The 22,672-nt window shown below is 46.5% G+C and overlaps 1 protein-coding gene across 1 annotated transcript in view; it reads left to right on the top strand.

Moving 5' to 3' along the window:
* ca10a (carbonic anhydrase Xa) overlaps positions 1–8,796 on the top strand; it is a 480,424-nt gene extending 471,628 nt beyond the window's left edge. The window contains exon 9 of the mRNA XM_079577756.1: positions 8,634–8,796. Within this exon, the coding sequence (XP_079433882.1) occupies positions 8,634–8,656 (23 nt within the window). The 3' untranslated portion in view covers positions 8,657–8,796. The remainder of the gene's footprint in view (positions 1–8,633) is intronic.
* Positions 8,797–22,672: the final 13,876 nt, after the last annotated feature.

Below are 22,672 nucleotides of genomic sequence, written 5' to 3'. Positions count from 1 at the left end.
CCTTTGCTGAGGTCTGCGCTCTCGTGTCTCCCCCTTATTCCACTTGAGAAAACCCCAATTTGCGTGGACGTTTTGCGGCGTCTGCGCAGATCTGGTCCATTGTACAAGTGGGAGGAATTAGCGCGTTCCGTCTGTCATCTCCCCCGTCTCAGATGATGCATTCGGGCTGACGAGGCACAAGCTGCTGAAAGAAGCATAAAACAAGGCTGTCCGGAGAGGGAGCCCGCTCGGTTTCATGTCCACGCCTGGTCAGGTTTACTCCAGCGCGACCGCCCCCACTCCACCACTGTTTATCCAATGTGTGAGGACCCTAATGCTACTTTTGGAACTGTTATCGCCGTGCATATCGGGTAACAGGTGACACATAACCATGGATGATTTTAACATTCTGGTATATTTTAGACCAGTGGTTCTCAAAGTGGGGTCCGGGGCCCTCTGGGGGAGTAGGGGAAAGCTGCAGACCCGGAGCCCAGACAGAAATACCGTGAAGCGAATCCACCGTGACAGTGCGCCCTCTCCTGGTAAAGACGGATATACGACGGTATTAGGTCTGGGGAAGATTGATTTGATCAACTCAACGAACGTGAGACTTTAACCGAGTTATTTCATTTTTTGATTTCTTATGAACCAGTTTTGAAATCGTAGATGCTTCTGTTGTCTGATAAAGATAACATGACACATTAATGTTGTTTGATAAAGATAACATGACACATTAATGTTGTGTGATAAAGATAACATGACACATTAATGTTGTTTGATAAAGATAACATGACACATTAATGTTGTTTTAAAGATAACATGACACATTAATGTTGTTTGATAAAGATAACATGACACATTAATGTTGTTTTAAAGATAACATGACACATTAATGTTGTTTGATAAAGATAACATGACACATTAATGTTGTTTGATAAAGATAACATGACACATTAATGTTGTTTTAAAGATAACATGACACATTAATGTTGTTTGATAAAGATAACATGACACATTAATGTTGTTTGATAAAGATAACATGACACATTAATGTTGTTTTAAAGATAACATGACACATTAATGTTGTTTGATAAAGATAACATGACACATTAATGTTGTTTGATAAAGATAACATGACACATTAATGTTGTTTGATAAAGAAAACATGACACATTAATGTTGTTTGATAAAGCTAACGTGACACATTAATGTTGTTTATAAAGATAACATGACACATTAATGTTGTTTATAAAGATAACATGACACATTAATGTTGTTTGATAAAGATAACATGACACATTAATGTTGTTTGATAAAGCTAACATGACATATTAATGTTGTTTGATAAAGATAACATGACACATTAATGTTGTTTGATAAAGATAACATGACACATTAATGTTGTTTTAAAGATAACATGACACATTAATGTTGTTTATAAAGATAACATGACACATTACTGTTGTTTGATAAAGATAACATGACACATTAATGTTGTTTGATAAAGATAACATGACACATTAATGTTGTTTGATAAAGATAACATGACACATTAATTTTCTGCTTCAGATAGCGTTTATGCTAGTTGTAAATGAGTAAAAACAATAAATAATCCTAATTAGGCCTACATGCTACCCAAAAAATGCAACTGCAGGCTAAGTAAATATATAATTTATTCATAATTATGTATTACGGGTACTTACTTTCTGTGGCAAATTATTGCATATTTTAATTTGAAAAGAATCTTGGCCAGGACACTTGAGATTTTTAATCTCAACGAGTTTTATCCTGGATAAATAAAGGACAAATAAAAAAAATAAAAAGTTTTGGCACCATTATTAATGGCACATTGTTGCATGTATATGTCATTCCAGACTAGTTTTGACCGTAGTATTATTATTATTATTATTATTATTATTATCATTATTATTATCATTATTAGCCCAGAATTACAACATTTGATTTTTACACATTATTGACGTCAGTGTTGATCTTTTGTTTTAGTGAAGTTGACAGAAAGAGCTGCTGAATTTAGGAAACAGGGAAGACCCTGACGGTATGTTGTTTTTTACTTTGTTATTGCATCTGCAAGCTAACATTAATAACCCGATTTCTCTCCTTTCTTTACTGATTACAGCAATGGCCTGTAACCACAATAAAAATGTGATTTTGTTCCATAATATTGTCTCTGTCCCTTATTGAACAAATGAAGGCATTGTCCTACAAAAGACAATGAAAAGAGTAAAACATACAGTTTTAATTTCATAAAATAACCCAAATAATAGTACATGTGGCCTAAACTAAGTTACATGTCAACACATTCTAAATTACACAAAATAATCCCAACGATACAACTGTAAAACATGAACTAAATACCGTCATATATCCGTCTTTACCAGCAGAGGGCGCACTATCACGGTGGATTCGCTTTTCACGGTAGATTTGTCTCGGCTCCGGGTCTGCAGCTTTCCATTATTGCTTTGGGGGGCCTCAGAGGCACTACAGGGGGGCTGTAGTGCCAAAACTTGTCTGTACAATGAAAAAAAGTCAATTTTGAAAGGAAAAAGTTACAGTACAGTTATCTGGCCAAATGCACCAGTTTAACCACTATTTAACCTACTGTCATAGCTAGATATTACTTTTAATGTCATTTTAGCTGTAAAATAATAACAAATTATTATGATTTGGGGGGCCCTGAGAGATTTTCTGATCAATATGGGGGCCGCGATGATGTCCCGGACTTTGGGAATGGCTGTTTTAGACGATAACTTTTAGAGTCAATGCTTATAACTGAAGTATATACAGTATGAATGTCAAAACTACAAACAAAGTTATGCTGTGTTCAGACCACACGCTTCTCGGACTTCTTGGCCAAGTGTCAGCTCAGAGTGTGTTCGTAGCCATCTTGGAAATTAACCTGGCTAACGCCATGCTGCTGTGTGCGCTCAAATTATTTCGAACTGCACAACAGCCTGGGGACCATGGCCCAAATTTTCCGGTGGATTTGGGAACCAATCACAGAGCGAGGAGGGACGGCAAGACGATGACGCGCTATTCGATATATGGAAGCTTGTAGTTTATTTACGGATAATTTAAAAAAAAGTTTATTTACGGATCCAACATGACAGCAGCAGACACGATGGTATTTTTCGATCAAGCTTTAGACCATGTTCTAAATAATTTAGCTCAAAAGTTTACAGCGGGTACGTCATACGTCATCTCATACGATGATACGATTGGCCATGGCTACGTGCAGACGCATGACAGACTTTTTTTTTTTTTTTCGTATCGCCCAATAAACGAGTATGGACGATCGTAAACCACACCTCTCCTACGAGAAAATGAGTTGGTGGTCCCCAGACTAAATATCACTTGTGATTTTAGTCTGGTGTTAGCCAGGCTACTTGGAAATAGCTCTTGCCTGAAAACTACAGTTGTTTGGAGGCTAACTACTCTCCATCCTTTGCTCCTGCCGTATCCTCTGGATCTTTAACTATACCCCCATGGACTACACCAGGATCTCCCCAGTATGTAAGCCTATATCCAACACATACGCTGGACATTTGTGCTGGTGGCAAGTGGCTAGGCTAGGTTAGCCCGGTTAGCTTGTCACAATCGCCTACAGCTTATTGTTGATAAAAAGTCTGCAATAAACCACAAATGTGTCCAGCCCAGCTCAGAGTGTGATCATCAGAAAGGCTGCTTCATGTGGTTACATTTATTGATGTTATTAGTGCATAATATTTGTTTTTACAGGGTCAATGCGAGTTAGCTGTTTTGCGGCTAGCGGAGAAATAATTATATCTATGCGCAGCTAGCTCCGGGAGAGAACAGATCGACTACGACCCGTTGTAGATGAAAACTCCACAAGCCCGGCTCAGCGTGTGATCGTTGTTAAATGGTTGCTTTATGTACATGGGGCTTAATTGACTTTATTTGTGCATATTTCTCGTATTCACATCGATTGGAGCTTTAGCTCATAGCATTTGCTTTGGATATGCTCAGGGCATCATCCAGCGCAGATCCAGCCCCTTCCAATAAGTTTTCTTGTCACCTTGTCAGTTTCCTTTTAATCCTGGGTGTGTAGGTAAAAGAAACACTGATGTGTGTCTTTGTAAAAGTCCTAGAGCTGCTGTAGCTCTGGTTCACAACACGGTGAAGTTAACCTCGGGGACTCTGACTGTTTACATCTGTGGGCCGGCATAGGGTCTGCCCCGGTGGCTCAGCTACAACGCACGTCACTGTTGGGGAAAGCTCCTCTAGCGTCAGCCGCTTTCAAGGCACTGGACGTGCACGCGAAAATCTTCAAAACGCGCTGCACAGGAGGCGCGGGACGCACTGCGGGATCACATGACGCTCCCCGAGGCGCGTCCCCCATGTATTTTCAATGTAAACCTGACGCTTTGGAGGCGCCGGCCGCGTTTGGTCTTAACTCAGCATTAGTCACAGAGTAGTACATTTAAAGCAGTTCTAAGTAACTCATGCCCCTAGAGGCCATAAGCGCCACTGCAGGTGTCGTAGCAAGTTTTTTATTTGTGTTACTTTATTGTGCCATAAATTTAATATTTACAATTTACACAATTAGCATGTCAGAATTAACACAAAGGTGTTGTAGCATGTTTTTACTTATAAATTGTCCATGAGAGTAAATCCTACACTGACAGAAAAGACAAAGGGACAGAGGGATATTGTTCATCCAATTACACAATGGAGATCTTTTTTTTCCACTCAAACTTGGCTGGAAATACTGTTTAAGTGGCGCTAGCCCGGAGTAGCTTTGGGCTAGCGCCAACGTTAGCTTCTTTGTGATTCTATTCGTGTGTAAGTTGCAAGCATGGTTTTCTGGCCAGAGACACCAGGGGGAGGTGAAAGACCCCCCAATCATCCCATTAACACTTGTATTACCCCCAGAGGGACGAGGGAAAGAATTTATTGAGGTAGTACTGCTTTAAATGGAACTCAAGAAAGTCTGCTTTAATATGATACCAAATTCAGTGGCTTGGTCTTGCATATGCAGAATTTGTTCTTGGCATATGCAAATTGACGGCTTGCACTGGAACAACAACTCCTTCAAAAAACTACACAATACTAATTTAAACTCATCAGTGCACCATTCCACTTACTTTACTTGATTTCTTCATGATTTTGCTTTATACCTTGGAATATTCCAAATGTGGCTGATTCATAGGTTCAAACTGATGACATACACTGCCTGGACACTATTATTTTGTTGTACTTCGTTTAGGTTTAGGTCACGAAATGTAAGTAAAGTGACTTCCACAACAACTGAACCACTGTCAAACCTGAACAAACACAAATGTTCTGAGGCTTTGAGTTTGAAAGTGTGGAACACTAAGGCTTCGTGTCTACTTTAAAATGCCTACATAAAACATAATAGAGGACCTTTAACCTTGCCTTGGGTTTCATCATCCAAACTCCACAGTCTTTTTTTCCTTTTTTTTTCCATCAGCCTAACTCGAAAGAAAGAAAAACAGGTTATTTATTCAACCGCTCTTCGCCTTTGATAAAACCAGTGGTGAGGTAACTCAGTTGCGGAGACTTTATAACCCGAAGGCCTGAGCGAACTTTTGTGATTCTCTGTCAGATAGGGCCGTGCGGTTTTGGGAAAAAACAAACACCTGAGACCTGAACTGCAACAAAAGTGACATGGGACTGGAAGAGGGCTTTAAAAATGTGAAGGACAGTTTCCTGTTGCCTCTTTGGCACAGCAAAGTGCAGGAAATGCAGATCGGAGCAACAAGTAATTACTGAAAAGTGAAGTGGTGTTTGTCTGGGGAACAATTTGGTATTTAGCAGTGATGTGTTAAAATGAAGCTGTAACACTCTCAAATTCAAGCCTCTTACTTAAAGGCATCATTAAAATTCACTTATAGTAGCAGCACAAAAGTATTATATGCTTCTTCTATTGCTTTTTTCTTAACACAGCCAATGGACACTTTTATTCCCATGCAACATTTATTCAAATTTATCTCAATAAAATGCCTTTAATAGACTTAATCCTTAAACTTTGGATTAGGGTTAGTTTAGAGCAGTTTGAGCGAGCGTTGTCCTGTGAAGGTGACGTCATTTTCTGTGGAGAAGTGGAGCTCCATGAGCTGCACCCAGAACCTTCTCAAAATCTGAAAAGATTACAAATAAAGACTCACTTCCCCCCAGGTCGGGGAAACAAAGCAGGTGAGAAAAGGACTGGGTACAGTACAACAGCAAAAAAAGTATACCAGTACTTTAACGATACCTGAATGATCTTTTTTCTCAGTACCTGCTTTCGATACTTGAATTTTTTCAATATTACCTAAAAAAAAAGTTCAATACCATACGAGCATTGTTTAATGGTACCCAGCCCTAAGTCAGAAAATGATGTTGGGTGCAAAGGAAGGTGTACTTCCAAAGAACGGGCCACAGGAATCATCCTCCTGTCAGAGCAGACAGATCAGAGGCCTCCTTTTCCTCGTGTGAGCAGCTCTTTCAGCACAAACAAATAAAGTAATCCTATTCATGCTTTTAAGGTGATTTTAATGCTTCCAACAAACTCAGAAAGCTTTTGGAGCTGTATTTAAAGAGACTAGATGCAAGTTGGTCACTTTATGCTCACTACTGCCCCCTCAGGTCTTACGCGTAACTGCAGTCTCTGTATTAAGCTGGTGCATGACGGCCCTTCAGACCCGGCAGTTGTTTTGAATAGGTATGAGCTCATTCTACACATCAGGACATGGCTGTCACATGTAACAGGGGGAGGAAACTATTATTTTTGAAAGTGTTAAACTCTGTATAGTCCCTTTAAGCCGTCTTTCCACTGAAGACGGTTCTACTGCGCACGGTCTTTGTGCTCGCATTGTCACAGATCAACTCTAGCCAGTACACGCTTCAGTTTCCACTACACGACACAAGCGCAGATGCACACGCTGTACAGCGCGTCATTCAGTTTGTAACGCTGCCTTCTACTGGGGTTCATGGAATCATTCAGGAGGCACCAGTAATGCTAATGCTACAGGAAAGAAGTAGCGAAAATATAAACTGTGAAGGTAAGCAACACGCAAATGGTATGCTAGCACCAGCTAAAGTTATATACCGGCAAAATCCCCTTTTAGAACATCGGTATGATGTTGTGAAATATTAAATCTGTATGTTTATGACCTGCATGTTAATAATGAGGGCTCGTCTCTCTCGTTGGCCAATCAGAGGCCAGCGTCTGTTCACGTCACGTTAGTCACTGTTTAGCGCTTTGGCCACAGCCAGAGGTCGCTCCTAAACTTCTACCTGGTCAGACCAGGTTGGCCCTGGCCTCGGGTGTGGAAAAGCTCGCCCAACCAGTAGTACGTAGTGTAGAGTGCAATGCCTAAAAACTAGATATTTAATGCCACAAATGCAAAAATTCACATTTGGAAGACTTTAGAATTTATTCTGGAAGTCTAAATGTTTTACAAATTTTCTAAAATTAGCAAAATGGACCACCTGGTCTTGCATTTTGATGTGAAGTAAGTAATGATAAATATGCACTTAATTTCCAAGACTATTTACTTTGTGTGATTCTCATTGAAGACATTAAACTATAACTAAACACATGGGATTACGTTGGAAACAAAAAAGGGTGAAATAACTCAAAACATGTTTTAAATTTATATTCTTGAAAGTTGCCACCCTTTATTCTTGGCATTTTCTCAATAATATAATATATATAGGTAATATATATATAATAAGGTCGTCACCTGAAATAGTTGAACAGTCTGTGAAGTGGAAACCATTTGTGATGACGACATCGTGAAGCCCATTGAGAAAAAGTCAAACATGTTTTTTTGTTTAAAACATAATTCCATATGTATCATTCACAAATTAATACCTTCAGTGAGGATCTACAAAGTAAATGGTCAAAATAAAAGAATACCACTTCCTAAAAAAAAAAGTCCCCAGACTTTTGACCGGTAGTATCCTTCTGTGAACCAGCTTGTCAGGTCCAATCAGGAGAGAGGGGGAGGAGCTTGATCGTTTTTAATTTAGAAATTTCTGTTCCTGCTCACCTCACCTTGCAAACAAACAAACTATCACTTTAATGCCAGTTTGAATCCAATGAATCCAAATCTAAAGACTTTTAAGGCCTTCATTTTGGCATAATTAATCGAATGACTTTTAATGCCGCTCGGAAACCCTGGCCGGTATTTTTCCCATCACTACAAATCATCAATATAATAATAATGATAATAATAATGCATTGGTTTTATATAGCGCTTTTCTGGACACTCAAAGACGCTTTACATTGCACTATTCGTTCACTCCAGACTCGGTGGTGGTAAGCTACTATTGTAGCCACAGCTGCCCTGGGGTAGACTGACGGAAGCGAGGCAACCAGTCTGCGCCATCGGCCCCTCCGACCACCACCACCCACGCACTCACTCACTACATTCACTAGGCTTCCTGGTGTTACCAAACGGTCTCCCATCCAAGTACCGACCAGGCCCTTCCTGCTGAGCTTCCAAGGTCTGACGGGATTGGGCAGAGCAAAGGCGGTATGGCCCTCAATATACAGCCGATATATAGCAAAACGGTTATTCAAAATAGTAAATGAGTTTTAGTATTTATACTGCTCACTGTGTAATTTGACCTCAGTTCACAAATCTCTCCGTTCTCCTCTCTTGCAGTGAACGAATGGTTGTTGAAGTAGCGTCTCGCCGATCAGCCGCCGCCGGCGAGCCAGCCAGGAGGAGAGTCGTCACAAAGCAACTGGACTGGCCCACGGAGCTGCCATCGCAACCACAAATCTCCATTGTATAGAAAGACACAAAAAATAAAAATAACAAAAACTTGACTCCAATGAACTTTGCATTGGACGCAAAGACGGACAACTGTTTTCATACATGAAGAAGAACCCCGCCCCCTTGATGCTTCACCTGCTAACAGCCCTCTTTCCCACGTAAATACCCGTACGGACATTTTGATACGTTTTTTTTTTCCGTTTTTTTTTCCCAGGAGGCTAAATAAAAAAATCAAAAGAGCTAGCATTTATTTGATAGCCCAGCTGTGCTAATGGACAATGCTGGAACTTTGTACATAGAGCTATCGGGAACTTCAAAGTCACTGCCCCTCCTTTTCAACGGTTTCAAGACGGTTTCAACACGATGGTTCATTCTCGACGAGGCATGCTAGCGAGACGACACGGCCTTACCTAGTCCATTTTCCTTAAAAAAACAAAAAAAGTACAAATAAACAATGTCACGTAAAGGGGCGGAATATTTACCGGCTTTTTAAACAGCCTTGGAGTTAACCAGTGTCTTGGCCTCATTTGTACATATTATAATTATGAATACTGCATACAAATGTAAAGAGAAGTAACAATGTAAGAAAAAGATATTTAAAGAGGATTTAACAACAAAAAAAGAAGAGTTTTAAAAAGCTTGGCGCACTTTGAATTCCGGAGAGCTGATGCCTTTTTCTGTTTTCTTGTTTACAATGGTCATACACTGTGTTTGAGTAATGTTATCAGCCCAATAAATGTGTCTGGAAAGTGGACTGTGGATGTCTGACTACGCCACAAGCTGGGTCAAATGTTCTGTTTTCGTTATGTACCTTTCCATATTAAATGTGTCGAAAAGTATAATTGTAATCATAATGGGATTCACAAGGTAAGGATCCTCACGGTCAAAGCAACGCCGTTTTCTGAGCAACACCAGCAAAACGCCAGCGCAAACTGACCAGTCCCTTCAGGTTTTCATAGGCATTCTTGCAGGTTCTGTTATTGATTTCAATAACACCTATTGTAAGTCTGCAACCTGAAAAGGCCAGGTTGATCTAACATAACACTGGAGCATCGGTCTGGAATTGCTCCCCTTGAAATCGTTCATGAAGAGAATGACTTCAAGTGGAGCGTTTGCCGATGATTGCCCAAGAACAGCGACGAGGCTGCGATCGTTTGATGGGGTCATTTGAAGAGTCTACTCACCTTTTGTCACTGTGCATGCAGAGAGTTTACGGATAAACAGGCAGATTAGACTCCAGCCCTTAGAAATGGAAAGGAGAAGCGGTGCCCGATCCTAATGTATACAGACAGTTAGCAAGTCCTGGAAACTTTTTAGTCGATAGCAAATTCAGAAAGATTCAGGTGTTTTTAGCTGTTGTCAACCTTCGATCACATTAAGGCGATGTCAAAGACCAGTTAGAAATCATTCATTTTTATATTTTACTTAAGATAAGAATTAGTGTGTGAAAGTGTCCTCTGAGCTCTATGATATCCAGCTTTTTGTCAAACAATCAATCAATCAATGGTTTTGTATAGCCCAATATCACAGCAGGATATGACAATGTAAAGTTCAGGCGAATGAAGTATCCAGGCAAACATAATGTCCAAACAAGCGTGGGCAGCAGGTGGCGACGAGCGGCGCAGGCGTCTCCTGTCTTTAGACTCTCCAGCACGGCGAGGAAAAACTCAAACACCCAGGGGGAGAAAAGACAAACCTTGGGGAGAACCACAGAAGGAGAGATCCACTCCCATGGACAGACAGGCTATAGACCCAGGGCTGATGGGAGTCCCTCAGCAGACGGGCCAAGATCACAGACCGTCCAGTCCTTGGTGTCCAGTTCCAGTAGACAGGGTTCCTCCGTTCAGCCGAGGTCCTCCATTCGTTCTAGACAGGCACTCCCGAGGGGGAGGGGACAGGAGACACCATGTGAATAGTAATGAACTGGCTACAGATAAAAGAAATATAGTGTCATAATTAGACAAAGTCTGCAGTAAGAAGAAGAGGATAGAGCTCAGTGGACCGTACTTCCCACAGCAGTGTTCCTCCTAAGGCCCGGTTTGTGGGATCAGATACACACCCAATGGCCATTCAATAGCATCTTCTCTATCATTATGACAATGATAGAGAAACAAAGCCCTCTCCCAGTGGGGTGAAGGTCTGGACTCTCTTTCACAACGAAAGCCTGGCGAATCCTGACATTCCGCCATCTTGAAATACGCCCATGGAAAGAAGTACATGGATGGAATAATCTGGTCATTCGGGATGTTCAGGTTGTCAGTTGAGTGTTTCTGAACTTAGACCTGACCAACTACAGCAGATCAAACCGTTCATTCCAGGTAAAGGACACTTGTTTTGGTTTGACAGTGTCCATTTGTCATTTTATAATCATTTCAATCCTAATGTACTGATAACCTTTAAAAGCAGTTTCCATCTGTTTCACGTTTTCCTGGTAGACTTAATCGCATTACAAGGAAAGTGCATGCATCATGAAAAGCGACTCTAAAGAGGGAGCATTAAATAGTTTTTTTGTATCCTTGCTTATTTCATTCATTTTGCTCAGCACAACAGGGAGATTGTACAACTCTCAAAAAATGGGCTTTGCGTGCCATCGGGGGCCTCTATATCTCTGCGAGGAAACCTTCGCTCAGTGCGGAGAAATACTGTGAAGTAAATACATTCTGAGAGGCACATTATCGGAGGCTTACGGTGCTAAACCTATTACGTCTCAAACGCGTTATTTATGATCAGACTCAATGCAAGGAAAGGAGCTCCGGAGTTTTTTTTTCTGGTGAGTGAATCATCCAGGGTCTGGCTCACCAAAAAAAAAAAAAGACGGGTCTCCGCGCCATCGATCCGAGCTCTCCCAGACCTCCCTTATTATCTCCCGATCAATTCAGGATGCCTCTTTGTGTAGCCCGACGTGCGCGTGAGAAGAAGCGAGCGCTGCTATCTGCCGACACACAAACACGGCCGCTTTATGCGCCGCTTTTATCAATACCGGCCTTTTTCTTTTTCTTTTTTTCAACGGATCGGTAATGAAAAACCAGAGAGCGGAGGAGGTATGAGGAGCGCCGGCCGCCGACGGACAAGGTTATGGAGGCCGTTTTTCTACCTGAAGTAAGAGGCACGAGGCGGAGGGAGATGGGTAATCAATAGAGCAAATGATTCAAAAGCACCGACGGCCGCCCGGGGGCCCGCACTGTAACGGGGCCCGGCTATACCGGCAGAGGTCGTTTACAAGTGTGCGGCTTTTAGAATTGCATAATATCAGAGGGTATGTGCTTATGTAAGGGTGCCACTAATTGGAAAGGATTATGCGTAGTAGTAGAAAATACTTGGTATTGGGGCTGCAATAAAATACATGACCCATCCTGAGAACGAGGGACACAACTGGGTTTTGGGGCATTTTGAGCGGGACAGAGCTTGTGAAAGTGTCGTCTCCAAAGTTTCCAACAATGTGTAACACGTGGAAATCTGATCATATTTGGAGAAGATGTGGCAAACTGAATTTAGGAACTGGAAATATGTCAAAGAGAGGAATCGGCCTCTAAACCTTTGGGCTGTTCTCACCGCTCTGGGAGTGACAATAGGGCTCTGCTGTAGCACATTTAAAAGTTGGAAGAATACGTGCTGGCTATGTGCAGGTGATTACTGTGAGAAAAAATAAAGGTAAGGAGTATTGCAGATGTCCAGTCGGATATGCCAATCCATTTATTGTTGGTAAAAAAATGATGATAAGAATAGAACTTACAGTTTGGGTTATTGATGTAACACACACAGCACACGCACGGTCAAAACCATTGGCCTCTGTTGCACCACACCTGGTGCTGGATTGGCGCACCCTTTAACCTTTGTGGGTTAGAGCCACTCCCAGAGCGCCCTCTACCTGTATTGGCTCCACCAGGCTCATTTACATCTCATTTACATAAAGCCATCCCGCTGTAAAGCCCCGCCCCCGGTGGTGTCATGTGTGTGGGGTTTCAGAGTTCACTCACTCAAACACACAGAAACTGATCCACAACAGGCGTCTGTATTAAACTGTGACATTTGTTCACTTGTTCACTTTTTTTCCGCTGCTTTGCTCTCAAGGCTCTTCATGAGGAAGCGGCGCCGCATAATCCGTGATTAATAAATCCACTTCCAGACATGTTCGTTGTAACGTCCACGATTCAATCTTAGCAGCGTCTCCAACACGACCCGGTGTATACTCAGTATGTAAATACACACAGACAAAGTCACGCCCCGACTGCACGCCCCCAAATCTCCCTAAATAAGCTGGTCTGAACCTAAAAGTTTACACTTTTAAATATACCGATACTGCAGCTTAAACATGGAGAGGCTTCTTCATGACTTCAACTGAACAATTCGTCAAAAAAACGAAAATCAACAATTAAAAAAAAAAAGAAAACTTCTTTCTCGAAACTTGGGCGGCCGACTTGTGTCCCTGGTTCTCGTGCCTGGCCACATATCATATCGCGATATCCGTATCTCAAGAGGCCACAACATATCGCAGCATCACTAAAGTCTGAGATTGAAGCTAAAATGTCTTTACATTTTCAACAGTTATTACAAAATGTGGCTAACTCAGGCTGGGAATTAGACACACAAAGATCCCTAAGAGGAAAACTTCACAATATTGTTAGGTCCAAGTCTGGGGAGTTTGGAGTCAGTAGGAGCAACTGAAGTGGAGATGTTGAAGGAGTGGAAAGAAAACCTCATTTTGAGAAAACTAAAGTTTTGTATCGTGAGAACCCGGCCTTTGCGGCGCGATGTTGGAGTTACGTCCGGGGATATGTCCAGCTCCCTTGCGAACAAAACGTCATAAAATAAGCTGAAATAACTATATTCCTGTGACCTCTCAAACACAGTGTGGTAAAAAAAACTCTTTCAAAGTTTGGATGAGGTTTGGCTGTCTGCCCTGGTGACTCGGCAGCCGCAGCAGGAGAGGCCCTCAGCGGACGCATCCCCGCTCGACCTCTGGAAGCGGCGGACCCAGATGTTCGGCAGACCTGTTAATGACATTACCTCAGTGAGAGCGCCGCACGAGAGGGGCCTGGAGTGGAGCGGGACAGCTGCTTCGGACAAACCGAGGATACGCACACCAAAAAAGAGCAGCTCTCCCGAAGCGCGTCCCTCACAGTACAGGTGCGCTCCACGGCAACAGGCTTCTCAATCAGCCGTGAGCGGTCCAAAACCTCCTCATCAGAGCCACGCAAGAGATCGTGAGGGGAACTCGAGGACATGCGGGAAAAACTGACTCGGCAGAATGTTCTCAAGGACATTTGAAGTAAAGATGAGACATTACAGAAAGGTTTACAAATACTGAGGTCCAATTCACACTGCCAATAGAGGTGATGCATAATGGCAAGTATTTTGATATTGTAGGTTTTATTAAGCACTAGCCATTGTGAAAATGCTAACTTTTATTACCCTTAATTACATGTTACAACTTTGTTTTCTCATCAAAAACAAACCCGGAGCTGTGTTTCCAAGCAGCGAGCACATCTTTGAGTAACCTTTGGATCTTCACCAGTGACTGTCCTTCGCTCTGTGGCGGCAGCTCCCAAAATGCTCCTCCTGAGGTCATGTGTGTCCAGGAAATGCTTTCCTCACCTCTCCATCCCTTGCTTAGGTTAATCCTGGTGAGTGCATTCCAAAGAAACAAATATAGTGGGAGGGGCTTATTTGGAGATTGCATGTAGGATCAGGAAATAAAAATACTGGATATTTTGTTTATGCTGTTTTAGATCAATATGGCTTTTCCTTATCAACAAAGTGCGAGATACAGATTAAAAAATGGTTCTTAACCTTGTTGGAGGTACTGAACCCCACCAGTTTCATATGAACATTCACCGAACACTTCTTAACGTGATCACCTGCAGCCAATGATGGCCAAGCGGGGCGAGTTATCACATATGATTTGTGATGACTCACTGAACCCCTTGCGAGCTACATTCAAAGACAGCAAGGCCTGGAGAGGAGGGTTTTTTATTTTATTTGATCAGGGTTAATATTGTTTTCAAATGAAAAGCTATTGGAATTGCCTCTTCAATAATATGTAACTATAATGCATAATACAACATAATTAACGAAAAGACAAGAATATTAAACTTGATCACTTATTACAAACAATTATTTGTGACAAGGCCACACATTCTACCATATTCTGTCATAATTTATCATCAATGTGGCTGATTTGTGTATGGACTGAAGGGCCTGGACTAAACATCACAGATGGCTCATATGGTCCAAAATAAATGTCAATTGAGACTTATTATGTCTTCATCTGTTGCCCTTCAAATGTGATTTGAGTGTTTTTTGTAACAGGAGCTCCATGGTAACGCTCCAGGGCGGGGCTTCAGCCCTTTTAGTTCACATCTAACAACAACAAATGTGTGTGTTACGTATGTGACTGCGTGTGTGTGACTGCGTGTGTTACTGCGTGTGTTACTGCGTGTGTGTTACTGCGTGTGTGACTGCGTGTGTGTTACTGCGTGTGTGACTGCGTGTGTGTGACTGCGTGTGTGACTGCGTGTGTGTGACTGCGTGTGTGACTGTGTGTGTGTTACTGCGTGTGTGACTGCGTGTGTGACTGCGTGTGTGACTGCGTGTGTGACTGCGTGTGTGTGACTGCGTGTGTGACTGCGTGTGTGACTGCGTGTGTGTGACTGCGTGTGTGTGACTGCGTGTGTGTGTGACTGTGTGTGTGTGACTGTGTGTGTGACTGTGTGTGTGACTGTGTGTGTGACTGTGTGTGTGTGACTGTGTGTGTGACTGTGTGTGTGACTGTGTGTGTGACTGTGTGTGTGACTGCGTGTGTGACTGCGTGTGTGTGACTGCGTGTGTGTGTGACTGCATGTGTGTGTGACTGCGTGTGTGACTGCGTGTGTGTGACTGTGTGTGTGTTACTGCGTGTGTGACTGCGTGTGTGACTGCGTGTGTGACTGCGTGTGTGACTGCGTGTGTGACTGCGTGTGTGACTGCGTGTGTGTGACTGCGTGTGTGACTGCGTGTGTGTGTGACTGTGTGTGTGTGACTGTGTGTGTGACTGCGTGTGTGACTGTGTGTGTGACTGTGTGTGTGTGACTGCGTGTGTGACTGCGTGTGTGACTGTGTGTGTGACTGTGTGTGTGACTGCGTGTGTGTGTGACTGCGTGTGTGACTGCGTGTGTGTGACTGCATGTGTGTGACTGCGTGTGTGTGACTGTGTGTGTGACTGTGTGTGTGACTGTGTGTGTGTGACTGCGTGTGTGACTGCGTGTGTGTGACTGCGTGTGTGTGACTGCGTGTGTGTGTGACTGTGTGTGTGACTGCGTGTGTGACTGCGTGTGTGACTGCGTGTGTGTGACTGCGTGTGTGTGTGACTGCGTGTGTGTGACTGCGTGTGTGACTGCGTGTGTGACTGCGTGTGTGTGACTGCGTGTGTGACTGCGTGTGTGTGTGACTGTGTGTGTGTGACTGTGTGTGTGACTGTGTGTGTGACTGTGTGTGTGACTGTGTGTGTGTGACTGTGTGTGTGACTGTGTGTGTGACTGTGTGTGTGACTGTGTGTGTGACTGCGTGTGTGACTGCGTGTGTGTGACTGCGTGTGTGTGTGACTGCATGTGTGTGTGACTGCGTGTGTGACTGCGTGTGTGTGACTGTGTGTGTGTTACTGCGTGTGTGACTGCGTGTGTGACTGCGTGTGTGACTGCGTGTGTGACTGCGTGTGTGTGACTGCGTGTGTGACTGCGTGTGTGACTGCGTGTGTGTGACTGCGTGTGTGTGACTGCGTGTGTGTGTGACTGTGTGTGTGACTGTGTGTGTGTGTGACTGTGTGTGTGACTGTGTGTGTGTGACTGTGTGTGTGACTGTGTGTGTGACTGTGTGTGTGTGACTGTGTGTGTGACTGTGTGTGTGACTGCGTGTGTGTGACTGCGTGTGTGTGACTGCGTGTGTGTGTGACTGTGTGTGTGACTGTGTGTGTGTGACTGTGTGTGTGACTGTGTGTGTGACTGCGTGTGTGTGTGACTGTGTGTGTGACTGTGTGTGTGACTGTGTGTGTGACTGTGTGTGTGACTGTGTGTGTGTGACTGTGTGTGTGACTGTGTGTGTGACTGCGTGTGTGACTGCATGTGTGACTGCGTGTGTGACTGCGTGTGTGACTGCGTGTGTGACTGCGTGTGTGTGACTGCGTGTGTGTGTGACTGCGTGTGTGTGTGACTGCGTGTGTGTGACTGTGTGTGTGACTGCGTGTGTGACTGCGTGTGTGACTGCGTGTGTGTGACTGCGTGTGTGTGACTGCGTGTGTGTGTGACTGCGTGTGTGTGTGACTGCGTGTGTGTGACTGCGTGTGTGACTGCGTGTGTGTGACTGCGTGTGTGTGTGACTGCGTGTGTGACTGCGTGTGTGTGACTGCGTGTGTGTGTGACTGCGTGTGTGACTGCGTGTGTGTGACTGCGTGTGTGTGACTGCGTGTGTGACTGCGTGTGTGTGACTGCGTGTGTGACTGCGTGTGTGTGACTGCGTGTGTGTGTGACTGCGTGTGTGTGTGACTGCGTGTGTGACTGCGTGTGTGTGACTGCGTGTGTGACTGCGTGTGTGTGACTGCGTGTGTGTGTGACTGCGTGTGTGTGACTGCGTGTGTGACTGCGTGTGTGACTGCGTGTGTGTGTGACTGCGTGTGTGTGACTGCGTGTGTGACTGCGTGTGTGACTGCGTGTGTGTGACTGCGTGTGTGTGACTGCGTGTGTGACTGCGTGTGTGACTGCGTGTGTGTGTGACTGCGTGTGTGACTGCGTGTGTGTGACTGCGTGTGTGTGTGACTGCGTGTGTGTGACTGCGTGTGTGACTGCGTGTGTGTGACTGCGTGTGTGTGTGACTGCGTGTGTGACTGCGTGTGTGACTGCATGTGTGTTACTGCGTGTGTGTGACTGCGTGTGTGACTGCGTGTGTGTGACTGCGTGTGTGTGACTGCGTGTGTGACTGCGTGTGTGTGACTGCGTGTGTGTGACTGCGTGTGTGACTGCGTGTGTGTGACTGTGTGTGTGACTGCGTGTGTGTGACTGCGTGTGTGACTGCGTGTGTGACTGCGTGTGCGACTGCGTGTGTGTGACTGCGTGTGTGTGACTGCGTGTGTTACTGCGTGTGTGTGACTGCGTGTGTGACTGCGTGTGTGACTGCGTGTGTGACTGCGTGTGTGTGACTGCGTGTGTGTGACTGCGTGTGTGTGACTGCGTGTGTGTGACTGTGTGTGTGACTGTGTGTGTGACTGTGTGTGTGACTGCGTGTGTGACTGCGTGTGTGTGACTGCGTGTGTGTGACTGCGTGTGTGACTGCGTGTGTGTGACTGTGTGTGTGACTGCGTGTGTGTGACTGCGTGTGTGACTGCGTGTGTGACTGCGTGTGCGACTGCGTGTGTGTGACTGCGTGTGTGTGACTGCGTGTGTTACTGCGTGTGTGTGACTGCGTGTGTGACTGCGTGTGTGACTGCGTGTGTGACTGCGTGTGTGACTGTGTGTGTGACTGTGTGTGTGACTGTGTGTGTGACTGCGTGTGTGACTGCGTGTGTGACTGCGTGTGTGACTGTGTGTGTGACTGCGTGTGTGTGACTGCGTGTGTGTGACTGCGTGTGTGACTGCGTGTGTGACTGCGTGTGTGTGACTGCGTGTGTGACTGCGTGTGTGACTGTGTGTGTGACTGTGTGTGTGACTGCGTGTGTGTGACTGCGTGTGTGTGACTGCGTGTGTGACTGCGTGTGTGTGACTGCGTGTGTGACTGCGTGTGTGACTGCGTGTGTGTGACTGCGTGTGTGTGACTGCGTGTGTGTGACTGCGTGTGTGACTGCGTGTGTGTGACTGCGTGTGTGTGACTGCGTGTGTGACTGCGTGTGTGTGACTGCGTGTGTGTGACTGCGTGTGTGACTGTGTGTGTGTGACTGTGTGTGTGACTGCGTGTGTTACTGCGTGTGTGTGACTGCGTGTGTGACTGCGTGTGTGTGACTGCGTGTGTGACTGCGTGTGTGTGACTGTGTGTGTGACTGCGTGTGTGTGACTGCGTGTGTGACTGCGTGTGTGACTGCATGTGTGTGACTGCGTGTGTGTGTGACTGCGTGTGTGTGACTGCATGTGTGTGACTGCGTGTGTGTGTGACTGCATGTGTGTGACTGCGTGTGTGACTGCGTGTGTGACTGCGTGTGTGACTGCGTGTGTGACTGCGTGTGTGACTGCGTGTGTGACTGCGTGTGTGACTGCGTGTGTGACTGCATGTGTGTGACTGCGTGTGTGTGTGACTGCGTGTGTGACTGCGTGTGTGACTGCGTGTGTGACTGCGTGTGTGACTGCGTGTGTGACTGCGTGTGTGACTGCATGTGTGTGACTGCGTGTGTGTGTGACTGCGTGTGTGACTGCGTGTGTGACTGCGTGTGTGACTGCGTGTGTGACTGCGTGTGTGACTGCGTGTGTGACTGCATGTGTGTGACTGCGTGTGTGTGTGACTGCGTGTGTGACTGCGTGTGTGACTGCGTGTGTGACTGCGTGTGTGACTGCGTGTGCGACTGCGTGTGTGACTGCGTGTGTGACTGCGTGTGCGACTGCGTGTGTGACTGCGTGTGTGTGACTGCGTGTGTGACTGCGTGTGTGTGACTGTGTGTGTGACTGCGTGTGTGACTGTGTGTGTGACTGCGTGTGTGACTGCGTGTGTGACTGCGTGTGTGTGACTGCGTGTGTGTGTGACTGCGTGTGTGACTGCGTGTGCGACTGCATGTGTGTGACTGCGTGTGTGTGTGACTGCGTGTGTGACTGCGTGTGCGACTGCGTGTGTGACTGCGTGTGTGACTGCGTGTGTGACTGCGTGTGTGTGACTGCGTGTGTGTGACTGTGTGTGTGTGACTGCGTGTGTGACTGCGTGTGTGTGTGACTGCGTGTGTGTGTGACTGCGTGTGTTACTGCGTGTGTTACTGCGTGTGTTACTGCGTGTGTTACTGCGTGTGTGACTGCGTGTGTGACTGCGTGTGTGACTGCGTGTGTGACTGCGTGTGTGACTGCGTGTGTGACTGTGTGTGTGACTGTGTGTGTGACTGCGTGTGTGACTGCGTGTGTGTGTGACTGCGTGTGTGTGTGACTGCGTGTGTGACTGCGTGTGTGACTGCGCGTGTGTGACTGCGTGTGTGACTGCGTGTGTGACTGCGTGTGTGTGACTGCGTGTGTGACTGCGTGTGTGTGACTGTGTGTGTGACTGCGTGTGTGACTGCGTGTGTGTGACTGCGTGTGTGTGACTGTGTGTGTGACTGTGTGTGTGACTGTGTGTGTGACTGCGTGTGTGACTGCGTGTGTGTGACTGCGTGTGTGTGACTGCGTGTGTGACTGCGTGTGTGTGACTGTGTGTGTGACTGCGTGTGTGTGACTGCGTGTGTGACTGCGTGTGTGACTGCGTGTGCGACTGCGTGTGTGTGACTGCGTGTGTGTGACTGCGTGTGTTACTGCGTGTGTGTGACTGCGTGTGTGACTGCGTGTGTGACTGCGTGTGTGACTGCGTGTGTGTGACTGCGTGTGTGACTGCGTGTGTGACTGCGTGTGTGACTGTGTGTGTGACTGCGTGTGTGTGACTGCGTGTGTGTGACTGCGTGTGTGACTGCGTGTGTGTGACTGCGTGTGTGACTGCGTGTGTGACTGTGTGTGTGACTGTGTGTGTGACTGCGTGTGTGTGACTGCGTGTGTGTGACTGCGTGTGTGACTGCGTGTGTGTGACTGCGTGTGTGACTGCGTGTGTGACTGCGTGTGTGTGACTGCGTGTGTGTGACTGCGTGTGTGTGACTGCGTGTGTGACTGCGTGTGTGTGACTGCGTGTGTGTGACTGCGTGTGTGACTGCGTGTGTGTGACTGTGTGTGTGACTGTGTGTGTGACTGCGTGTGTGTGACTGCGTGTGTGTGACTGCGTGTGTGACTGCGTGTGTGTGACTGCGTGTGTGTGACTGCGTGTGTGACTGCGTGTGTGTGACTGCGTGTGTGACTGCGTGTGTGACTGCGTGTGTGTGACTGCGTGTGTGTGACTGCGTGTGTGTGACTGCGTGTGTGACTGTGTGTGTGTGACTGTGTGTGTGACTGCGTGTGTTACTGCGTGTGTGTGACTGCGTGTGTGACTGCGTGTGTGTGACTGCGTGTGTGACTGCGTGTGTGTGACTGTGTGTGTGACTGCGTGTGTGTGACTGCGTGTGTGACTGCGTGTGTGACTGCATGTGTGTGACTGCGTGTGTGTGTGACTGCGTGTGTGACTGCGTGTGTGACTGCGTGTGTGACTGCGTGTGTGACTGCGTGTGTGACTGCGTGTGTGACTGCGTGTGTGACTGCGTGTGTGACTGCATGTGTGTGACTGCGTGTGTGTGTGACTGCGTGTGTGACTGCGTGTGTGACTGCGTGTGTGACTGCGTGTGTGACTGCGTGTGTGACTGCGTGTGTGACTGCATGTGTGTGACTGCGTGTGTGTGTGACTGCGTGTGTGACTGCGTGTGTGACTGCGTGTGTGACTGCGTGTGTGACTGCGTGTGTGACTGCGTGTGTGACTGCATGTGTGTGACTGCGTGTGTGTGTGACTGCGTGTGTGACTGCGTGTGTGACTGCGTGTGTGACTGCGTGTGTGACTGCGTGTGCGACTGCGTGTGTGACTGCGTGTGTGACTGCGTGTGCGACTGCGTGTGTGACTGCGTGTGTGTGACTGCGTGTGTGACTGCGTGTGTGTGACTGTGTGTGTGACTGCGTGTGTGACTGTGTGTGTGACTGCGTGTGTGACTGCGTGTGTGACTGCGTGTGTGTGACTGCGTGTGTGTGTGACTGCGTGTGTGACTGCGTGTGCGACTGCATGTGTGTGACTGCGTGTGTGTGTGACTGCGTGTGTGACTGCGTGTGCGACTGCGTGTGTGACTGCGTGTGTGACTGCGTGTGTGACTGCGTGTGTGTGACTGCGTGTGTGTGACTGTGTGTGTGTGACTGCGTGTGTGTGACTGCGTGTGTGACTGCGTGTGTGTGTGACTGCGTGTGTGTGTGACTGCGTGTGTTACTGCGTGTGTGACTGCGTGTGTGTGACTGCGTGTGTTACTGCGTGTGTGACTGCGTGTGTGACTGCGTGTGTGTGTGACTGCGTGTGTGTGTGACTGTGTGTGTGACTGCGTGTGTGACTGCGTGTGTGTGACTGCGTGTGTTACTGCGTGTGTTACTGCGTGTGTGACTGCGTGTGTGACTGCGTGTGTGACTGCGTGTGTGACTGCGTGTGTGACTGCGTGTGTGACTGCGTGTGTGACTGTGTGTGTGACTGTGTGTGTGACTGCGTGTGTGACTGCGTGTGTGTGTGACTGCGTGTGTGTGACTGCGTGTGTGACTGCGTGTGTGACTGCGTGTGTGTGACTGCGTGTGTGTGTGACTGCGTGTGTGACTGCGTGTGTGACTGCGTGTGTGTGACTGCGTGTGTGTGTGACTGCGTGTGCGACTGTGTGTGTGACTGCGTGTGTGTGACTGCGTGTGTGTGTGACTGCGTGTGTGACTGCGTGTGTGACTGCGTGTGTGTGACTGCGTGTGTGACTGCGTGTGTGTGTGACTGCGTGTGTGTGACTGCGTGTGTGACTGCGTGTGTGACTGCGTGTGTGACTGCGTGTGTGACTGCGTGTGTGACTGCGTGTGTGTGACTGCGTGTGTGACTGCGTGTGTGTGACTGTGTGTGTGACTGCGTGTGTGACTGCGTGTGTGACTGCATGTGTGTGACTGCGTGTGTGTGTGACTGCGTGTGTGACTGCGTGTGCGACTGCGTGTGTGACTGCGTGTGTGACTGCGTGTGTGACTGCGTGTGTGTGACTGCGTGTGTGTGACTGCGTGTGTGTGACTGCGTGTGTGTGTGACTGCGTGTGTGACTGCGTGTGTGACTGCGTGTGTGACTGCGTGTGTGACTGTGTGTGTGACTGTGTGTGTGTGACTGTG

This window comes from Gobius niger (assembly GCF_951799975.1).
Source record: "Gobius niger genome assembly, chromosome: 19".
Taxonomy (NCBI): Eukaryota; Metazoa; Chordata; class Actinopteri; order Gobiiformes; family Gobiidae; genus Gobius; species Gobius niger.
The sequence above is the reverse complement of the archived record's forward strand: the minus strand, read 5'-3'. Positions and strand labels throughout refer to the sequence as shown.